This window comes from Zingiber officinale, chromosome 8B (assembly GCF_018446385.1).
Source record: "Zingiber officinale cultivar Zhangliang chromosome 8B, Zo_v1.1, whole genome shotgun sequence".
NCBI classification, from domain to species: domain Eukaryota; kingdom Viridiplantae; phylum Streptophyta; class Magnoliopsida; order Zingiberales; family Zingiberaceae; genus Zingiber; species Zingiber officinale.
The window spans coordinates 46,108,785-46,118,720 of record NC_056001.1 but is presented as its reverse complement, the minus strand read 5'-3'; the positions used below and the strand labels follow the sequence as shown (position 1 = coordinate 46,118,720).

At 44.3% G+C, this 9,936-nt stretch overlaps 1 protein-coding gene across 1 annotated transcript; it reads left to right on the top strand.

Moving 5' to 3' along the window:
• Positions 1-8,623: 8,623 nt before the first annotated feature.
• Positions 8,624-9,563, top strand: LOC122013756 (protein RGF1 INDUCIBLE TRANSCRIPTION FACTOR 1-like; the record flags this gene model as incomplete). Its single annotated transcript, XM_042569982.1, has 3 exons — positions 8,624-8,881; positions 8,987-9,127; positions 9,240-9,563. Coding segments are annotated over 3 exons (723 nt in total), but the record flags the coding sequence as incomplete, so codon positions are not given.
• Positions 9,564-9,936: the final 373 nt, after the last annotated feature.

Genomic DNA, 9,936 nt, shown 5'->3' with positions numbered 1-9,936 from the left:
GGATAGGAGCACCCCAGTGCCCTCATAGTACCACAGAGTTCTGTCGTGGGATCTTCATATCAGTTGCAGCCTCAGCCCCTAGCCCAGTATATGCAGCCCCAGCCACTGGTTCAGTACTAGACACAGTCCCAGCTACCAGTACAGTATCAGTCGCAATCCTCTCTTCCACCTCTGGCCCCGTATCCAGCACCGCCTCAGTGGTCGGCTCCTACTCAGATGCAACCGTCGCTGGCAGCGCTACCACCTCCACCTCCGCCAGAGGCTGGACAGATTCACGCGATTACCAGAGAGGATGCGCAGCGGGTCGACGGATCCATTTTTCGCGGTACGATTTCCATTTATGCCTTATCTGCTGATATGCTAATAGATACTGGTAGCTCACATTTTTTTTATATCCCGTACCTTTATTAGGGAGATTAGTAGATTACCCACTATTAGACCGCATTGACTGACCGTCTCTCTACCGTCCGGTGATGCTTTGGACGTCAGCCAGGAGGTCAAAGGTTGCCCGTTAGACTTTGGCAACCATATACTTATGGTAGATCTTTTGGTACTAGAAATGGTCGAGTTCGATATTATTCTTGGCATGGATTGGCTGTCAGCATATGATGCCACTATTGATTGCCAGACGAGGGTGGTCACATTCTGGCCTCCGAACCAACCATCGTGGGATTTCACTGGCATTAGAGACGACGACATATCGACTATTTCAACGATTCAGGCTCAGAAGCTACTGTCACATGGTTGTCAGGGTTTTCTGTTATCTTTGATTCATACTGAAGACGGCAGTAGTTCTCAACTCTCCGACGTTCCAGTAGTCCGAGAGTATTCGGATGTATTTCCAGAGGAGCTACCAAGTTTGCCTCCCAGAAGGCAAGTGGAGTTTGCTATTGAGTTGATTCCGGGAACCGCGCCGACATCGAAAGCTCCTTATCGTATGACACCAAAAGAGTTGAGCAAACTAAAGGTTCAACCCCAGGAGCTTTTAGACAGGGGATTTATACGCCCTAGTACTTCTCAATGGGGTTCTCCGGTATTATTTGTCAAGAAAAAAGATGGTACTCTAAGGTTGTGCATAGATTATAGACAACTGAATGCAGTGACCATCAGAAATAAGTACCCCTTACCTCGGATCGAGGATTTATTTGATCAGCTCATAGGTACCTCAATGTATTCTAAGATTGATCTGCGGTCCGAATATCATCAGCTGAGAGTCAAAGAATCTGATATTCAGAAGACGATATTCCATATCAGATACGACCATTATGAGTTTTTGGTATTGTCATTTGGGCTTACCAATGCTCCAGCAGTATTTATGGATTTGATGAACCGCGTCTTCCTGGAGTATCTTGATCAGTTTGTTGTCATTTTTATCGATGACATATTGGTCTACTCGCGTTCAGAGGAGGAATATGCACAGCATCTTCGCACAGTCTTGGAGACTCTTCGACGACATCAGCTATATGTGAAGTTCAGCAAGTGTGCCTTCTGGCTATCTTCAGTCGGTTTCTGGGTCACGTAGTTTCTAGCCGAGGTATTTCAGTAGACCCTCAGAAGATCGAGGTTGTCACTAGTTGGGAGCAGCCGAAATCAGTACAGGAGATTCGCAGTTTTTTGGGACTAGCTGGATATTACAGACGGTTCATCGAGGGTTTCTCCCGGATTGCTATGTCGCTGACACGTCTGACCAGGAAAGGCATGAAGTTCACTTGGACAGAAGATTGCGAGACTAGCTTCCAGGAGCTGAAGCGGAGATTAGTGTCGGCTCCGATTTTGGTTTTACCCTCTGGAGAGGACGGATTCGTGCTCTACACCGACACATCTCTTCAAGATTTGGGCACTGTCCTGATGCAGCACGGCAGGGTAATCTTCTATGCTTCTCGTCAGTTGAAGGAGCATGAGAAGAACTACCCAGTACATGATATGGAGCTAGCCGCCATCATCTTTGCTTTGAAGATTTGGCTGCATCATCTATACAGCATTACCTTTGAGATTCTCACTGATCATAAGAGTCTCAAATATATTTTCACCCAGAAGGAACTTAATCTCCGACAGAGGGGATGGATGGAGTTCCTGAAGGATTACGATTGTACCATTAGTTATCACCCGGGGAAAGCTAATATGGTTGCGGATGCACTCAGTAGGAAGTCTAGAGGGACTTTGGCTTGCCACCGCGCTTCAATCATAGACTTGATTCAAGGTTTCTCCGAGTTAGGCCTTGAGGAGCAGGGGCAGACAAAGCAGGGTATTCTTGTTACCATGGTTGCTCAGTCGTCGATCAGGACGAGGATCTGAGAGGCGCAGGCTGGTGATCAGCATTTTCAGTTCATTGGCAGCCAGATAGCTTCCAGGCAATAGACCGAGTTCACCCGAGATGAGGAGGGCATTATATATTTCCGAGGCAGATTATGCGTACCTCAATCTCACCCGGTCTTACAGGAGCTACTTTAGGAGGCTCATCGCTCTCAATTTGCGATCCACCCAGGCAGGACCCGCATGTATCGAGATTTGAAGCATTCTTATTGGTGGAACAACATGAAGAAAGACATCGCAGAATTTGTAGCTAGATGTCTTGTCTGCCAGCAGGTGAAAGCTGAGCATCAGAGACCTGCCGGATTACTTCAGCGGATTCCTATTCCTGAGTGGAAATGGGAACACATTACCATGGATTTTGTGGTGGGTTTGCCTAGGACACGATGAGGCCATGATGCAATTTGGGTAATCGTTGATAGATTAACCAAATCTGCGCACTTCTTAGCGATCCGGAAGACTGATTCCCCGGATCGATTGGCAAATTTGTATTGCCGAGAGATCATCATATTACATGGAGTTCCTTTGAGTATTATTTCGGATAGAGACCCACGGTTCACGTCCCGGTTCTGGCAGAGTCTGCAGCAGGCCTTAGGCACTCAGCTCCGTTTCATTACAGCTTTCCATCCGTAGACAGATGGACAGTCAAAGCGGACCATTCAGACTCTAGAGGACTTGCTGAGATCTTGTGTATTAGATTTCGAAGGCAGTTGGGAGGACCATTTGCCATTGGTAGAGTTCGCCTATAACAATAGCTTTCATTTGGCTATCCAGATGGCACCGTTTGAAGCATTGTATGGTAAGCCTTGTCGGACACCCACCCTCTGGGATGAGGTTGGGGAGGCCCAGTTGCTAGGGCCTCATAGAGCTCAGCATGAGGCAGAGTTGGTCCGTACTTTCAGACGGAGGATGGCAGAGGCGCAGGACCGCCAGAAGAGTTATGCTGATCGGAGACAGAGACCCCTGGAGTTCTCTACAAGCGACCATGTATTTCTGCGAGTCTCACCCACGAAAGGGGTGAAGAGATTTGGCCTCAGAGGTAAGTTAGCTTCGTGATATATTGGACCTTTCTAGATCTTGGAAAGGATTGGAGCTGTAGCTTATCGTCCAGCACTACCACCGTCACTGGCAGGTGTTCACGACGTATTCCACGTGTCTATGCTGAGGAGATACGTAGCTGACCCAGCACATGTGTTATCTGATATACCAGTTCCCCTTCAGCCTAACGCTACCTACGAGGAGGTTCCGGTACGGATTCTGGATCAGAAAGAGCGTCAGTTGTGGAACAAGACTATCCGGCTGGTTAAAGTCGGATGACAGCATCATTCGGACGAGAAAGCTACCTGGGAGCCCGAGGATACGATCCGAGCTCGATACCCTCACCTTTTCACTTGAGGTATGTGGGTTAATTTACCGTTCAACATTTATATTCTTTATCTGTTGTTAGTACTTGCTGATGGTAGATAACGAAAATTTGAGGATCAAATTTTTATTAGTGGGAGAGAATGTAAAATACCAAAAATGGGCGAATAACTATAAGGGAATTTTTCCAAAATTTTTAGAAATTTTCTGGGAATTTTTCAGAGTTCGTATAGCTTAGGTTACGGGGATAAATATTGGGCCCCGAGAAAGCCTGTTTAGGCTACCCCATTTAAGCGAGGAAATGTTTAATTTTTTTTAAAATATTTCCTTTTTCTTTTCTTTTTTTTCTTTTCTCCTCCCCCGTGCCCTCACCCAACGCCTCCCCGATGCGGATTTCCTTCTCCTCTCACGTTGATCTCTACCCTAACCGTACGACGACGGTTTCCTCTCCTTTTATTTCTCTTCTTCACTCACTGCCGCAAGCAGCCATCCCATTCATCTTCATCTTCCTCGACTCAGATCGGCGCCGACTCCTGTCGCCCTCTCGATCCCTTCGTCTCTTCCACCCGACAGCGCCGCCTTTCCCCTAGACGAGCCCTTGCTGATCTCCTCGACTCAAGCCTCTGTCGATATCACGGCAGATCGCCGGTTGCCGCCGTCTCCATCGCTCCTGCAACCTCTGCTCCGTCACCTCGTTGAGCACCAGCGCAAGGATTCCTCCTCGCTGGCATGGATCCACTTATCGCCTCAGATCCGTCTGATCTTCCCCTCTTCCTCTGAAGACCATCGCCGCCGCACGGGACCAGCGTCGGCCACCTCCACACCATGCCCTAATTCCCGACTCGGTGCCCTAACTGTGATCTTGGAGGTAAGACATTGTATTCTATAGTTAGGTATTGTTGATTTGTGATATCCTCATCTTAATCTGATAGTGGGGAAGAATTCCAGTAGGGCTTGCTATGGTTTCTTTGATCCAACAACTTATCTTGTTGCTAGCAGCAACAAAACAACCTCTAATTGTGCTGTCAATAGAAGCTTTAGAGCAGTGAGGTGAGTAGAGAGTTGTATCCTTGTTGTAGATTCTGTGTTGATTGGAATATTGTGATGATATATTTGAATTAGGTATGAGGTAGACTTCATGATTAGTATAATTGATTTAGGTTTGGATTATTAATCTAATGAGTTTATTGGGGATGAGGTAACTAACCCTAATTAACTGTTGGATTTAATTTAGGTAGGTTGAAGTTTATGGTCTATGGTTTTTCCCTAAATTGTTCTTAAGGATTTTATTTAGCTATTCATTTGAGTTGTAGCTAAATAAAAATGTAAATATATTGGTGACACAGGACTTTGACGCGAGACGAGCATCTCGACGTCGGATTTGGACTGGATTGGACCTTTCTATTGAAGGCGGGTACCTTGACTTATCTATTATGATATGTCATTTGATATGCATAGTAGTTTTTAACAAGTAGTAATAAATATGTTTCTTATCTGCATCAGTTTGTCACTACCGGATACCTGTTACATACTTGCTTTTGCTTACTTGTTATGCATTCCATGTTAGTACCCACCTGATTTTATATGCTTATAGAGGTAGTGACATAACCATGCCTTATTATGTTCAGGACCTAGATTTTTATACTTTATCTGACCTGTGTACCTAGACCATTGATATGATTCATTTATCCTATGGTACACATTATGTAGAAATGGATAGGATCAGGATATTTCCATGCTTAGTGTCATGCATCATCTCGCATGATTGCATGTTGTGCGATTGTTGGCTCCATTATTGTTGAGCACATCGCCAGTTACATGGATCTGCACACACAACCACTCATGGGTTAGTGGTTTCTATCAGGCAGGGTGTGTTGCAGCAGGTCACTCTGTCAAGGGCTCTGTTGGTCCACTCATGGGTAGTGTGACACAACGTTGTAACAGGACAGGGATCCCTCCTCTAGACTAGCTCGAGGAGATGAGAGCATTGAGCTCCCCCACTTATGATTTGGGGTAGGAGGATAGGTGTACTCCGACAGTATCCCGTCCACTCGGTCACTCATCAGGAGCAGTGATGGCAGAATGCACGGTTGTCACAGCCCTACCAACTCGGTTTCACCATCGTGTGTGAGACGGCTGACTGGCAGTAGGGGTGACCAGGATATGTCATTGGCATCATACGCATTGATGCATTTATTGCTTGTGTTTGCTGCACTTATATGTTGCATATTTGGTGGATGCATATGTTTAACATTCATACAAGATTTCTATATCTCTCGGTTTATTATCCATACACCAGGTCCTGGTTAGTACAGTTTTTCTCCTATATATTTCAGTTTGCATTTATCATTCCTATATCAGGAGACTGTACGCATAATTATTGCTATTGCTTATTTCTTACTATGCATGTCAGTAGTTACCCGCTGAAGAGTTAACTCACCCTGTTGATATTACGATTTTCAGGTTGAAGCTGTCCGAAGAGTTCCAATCGCTAGCCCCCTGCAAATCGCGAGGACATTTATTTGGTCTTTTGGTTTTTCTTATTATACTATCTAAACTATGTTTTAGACTTGTTTTGGATTTTTGGCACTTGGATCTTGTATGGTCCTTAATTACCGTTGGGCTTTATTTGGATATGTTCTGCTACATGTCTGTCTGGACGACAAAAGAGGTGAGTTGATTTTATTTATGTCGTTGTGATTTGTGTTTTATGGGTGTAGTTGAGTAGGATATAAGTTTTGAGCTTTATGGGTGTAGTTGAGTATGATTTTTGTGATGGTTTTCTTTATCGTTACATTAGTTTAGTTTTACTATTAAACTGCGTGGGTGTTTGCTTATTTTTATTGTTATTGTTTCGGCCGTGTTGGTCGAGGTATCTAGATGGTTGTAGGAAATTTCAGATTGTTACCCGTACAGGAGAGATGCTGCCGAAATTTCTTCTGGTAGGGACTACCTGGGGCATGACAGTCAGTGCCCCCTTCCCTGGTTTGGTTTTATTTTGCAGGATCGAAGTCTTCTTCCCGTTAGTGGTTACCTCATCCCCGGCTTTCCAGCTTCCTTCATTCTAACAGGATCAACAACCATGGCTGACAACAGCATATGTGGATGATCTGACGTGGCCGACACTCATTTTTTATTGTCCTCTCTTATTTGCATGCAACGCTTTTCTCTTTCCTGCATGCAAGTCTCTCTCCTGCATGCAAGGTGGTGTTGATCTTTAAAAATTAGCATCAACGTTGGTCTTTAAAGACCAACACCAACGGTGGTTTGAAACCAACATCAGTTAGTACCATACTGGTGTTAGTCTTTAAAGACCAATACCACATTGGCCAGCACGCTTGGTGGTCATCAAGACCAACACCCTTGGTTCTTGGCATTGGTTTTTGGTCCTGGTCTTGAAGACTAGCACCAACATTCAAGACCAGCACTAATGTTGGTGTTGGTCTTGAAAGACCAGCACTAGCATTGATGCTGGTCTTGAAAGACAACACCAATATGGTGTTGGCTGGTGCTAGTTTTAAGTGCTGGTCTTTAAAAACTAGCACTAATACTAATTTGAAATCAGCACCAATTAGTACCATGTTAGTACTGGCCTTTAAAGACAAGCACCAATGTTGATTTCAAATCAACATTAGCTAACACCACATTGGTGCTAATCTTTCAAAACTAGCACCAACGTTGGTGTTGATTTTAAGACCAGCATCAACGTTGGTGTTGGTTTTAAGACCAGCACCAACGTCGATACTGATCTTGAATATTGGTGTTGATCTTGAGAAAACAACACCAAAACCCTTGGTGTTGGTCTTCAAGATCAGCATCAAAGGCTTCGGTGCTGATCTTGAAGACCAGTGCCAAGGTGAAAACCAGCACCAAAGACAAGGTGTTGGTCTAGTCTTGAAGACCAGCACCAAGGATGCTAGTCTTCACCTTGGTGTTGGTCTTTCAAGATCAGCACTAATGTAGTGTTAGCTAGTGCTGGTTTAAAATCAATGTTAGTGTCGGTTTTAAATACCAGTACCAATGTAGTGTTAGTCTTTAATGACTAATACCAACGTGGTGTTAGTCTTTAATTACCAACACCAACGTAGTATTGACTGGTGTTTGTTTTAAATCAGCGTGTCTTTAAAAACCAGCACTACCTTGCATACAAGAGAGAGACTTGCATGTAGGAGAGAGAAAAATATTACATACAGATGAAAAAGAAGACTAAAAAATGAGTGTTAGTCACGTCAGATCATCCACGTATATTATCGTCTTCGCTTGTATAAGATACGTTGTATCGGATATCATTTATATATATATAACAAATTAATTCAAATTGGAGTCGTCAATAGAAGAGGAGAGTATACTGGCTTTCTATGTATATTGAAATACCCATGAAACATCAATGAACTCTCTTCCACCAATGCAATCCACATATATAATAAGTCCACTTTAATTGACTGTCAATTAGACACGGTGTAGCTAGGCTCATGTGGCCCGAGGACAGACATCAGACATGCAAACACCTCAACATATGGCTAAAACATTGTTTATGTTGGAAGAGCTCTTAGGCCAAGGAAGGAGCATGGACTCAACTGAACATGTATAGCTGATGATGCATCGGGGAAAAAAAACAAAACACAAAAAACACTACACCACCATGGGCGAAGATTATATTTGATTATTGTACACGTATTGGTTGCATTAATTACTGTGAGAATTTTAAGCATCGAAGGGTGCGATTATTTAGTCAAACATTTAACAGTGTGATTCCACTCAATGAAGCAAATATATACAGCCAGCTAGCTAGCTGCCTTTTGGTCTTCTCCTGCAACCTAGATCTCTCAACCTCAAGCTAAGCACATCCTGTTTTACATCTACTGCTACTGATCGACCATGGTAATTAACTGATCATCTGAGCTCTGATCATGTCATTGCACAGATAATTACCTAGCTAACTTAATGATCCATTCTTGTGCAGGTGATGAGGAAGCCAGATTGGTTAGTGGCCCTGGATTCTCAGAAGTTCTTCGTGCCATGTTCTGCCCATGCGCACGCGAAGAAGAACGAGAAGAATATCTGCTGCCTGGACTGCTGCACCGGCATCTGCCCGCACTGCGTGCCGGCCCATCGGTTTCACCGGATGGTCCAGGTCCGGCGCTACGTCTACCATGACGTGGTCAGGCTGCAGGACCTGGACAAGCTCATCGACTGCTCCAATGTTCAGGTACATAATAATTATATACATTATTAATTTGCTCGCTCGCTCTCTACAGTGCGTGTATGATCAAGCTAGTCGATTGATCGATCGATCGTCTCTGTGTTGGTGCAGTCTTACACGATTAATAGCTCCAAGGTGGTGTTTCTGAAGAAGAGGCCCCAAAATAGGCAGTTTAAGGGGTCCGGGAACCTTTGCACTTCCTGCGACAGGTGCCTTCAGGAGCCCTACGTTCACTGTTCTTTGGAATGTAAGGTAATTCCGGCGAATCCAAAGTTCTTCTCATCACTGACTTTGTGATCTGAATTCCACCTAAATACCAAGATTAATGATTAGATGTGCTTAATTTATATATTCTGATCAATAGGTGGACTATCTATTGGGGCAAAAGAAGGATCTCTCCCCATACTTGAGAAAATGCAAGACTTTGCAGCTGAGTCCCGATTTCCACGTTCCTCGTGACGACGAAGAGGTGAATGAAACAACCCACTCCACCATCGTCGAGGGCGACGAGCTCGTCGGATCCTCGGACTCTGAAAACTTGAGCTCAGACAATATTGTTCGCGTGAAGAGAAACGAGCGTTACATTATTAACTGTGCGGCTGCAGCGAGCACCATCTACGATGATGCCTCGATGGCCAAGAACATCAGTCGAAGGAAGAGCACTCCTTTTAGATCTCCTTTAAGCTGACAACTTACAGAATTTTGATCTGTTCCACTCTTGTTTTTTTTTTCTCCTTATAGTCTTCAAGTAGTATGGACTATGGAGTGATATGAAAATTTCAAGTTCTCCTTGTTGTACATTATCTATTCATCCTATTTGAAATCAATGAAAGCTGGACTACCGATAAGATGATTTCAAAGTTGACCGGAAGAAGACCTTGAGTGGTGGAGGAAGAAGGTGCGTTACTAAGCAAGTTAGTGGTCTCTAGCACAGCTACTCCAACATTCGAATTAGCCAAGTGGAAGAAGATCAGGAAGATGAACAATAGACCAATATGGTATGTGTCCAAAGAAAAAAACATACCGGCACCTAGGGGGGTGGGACCGTTTATAATACCTCT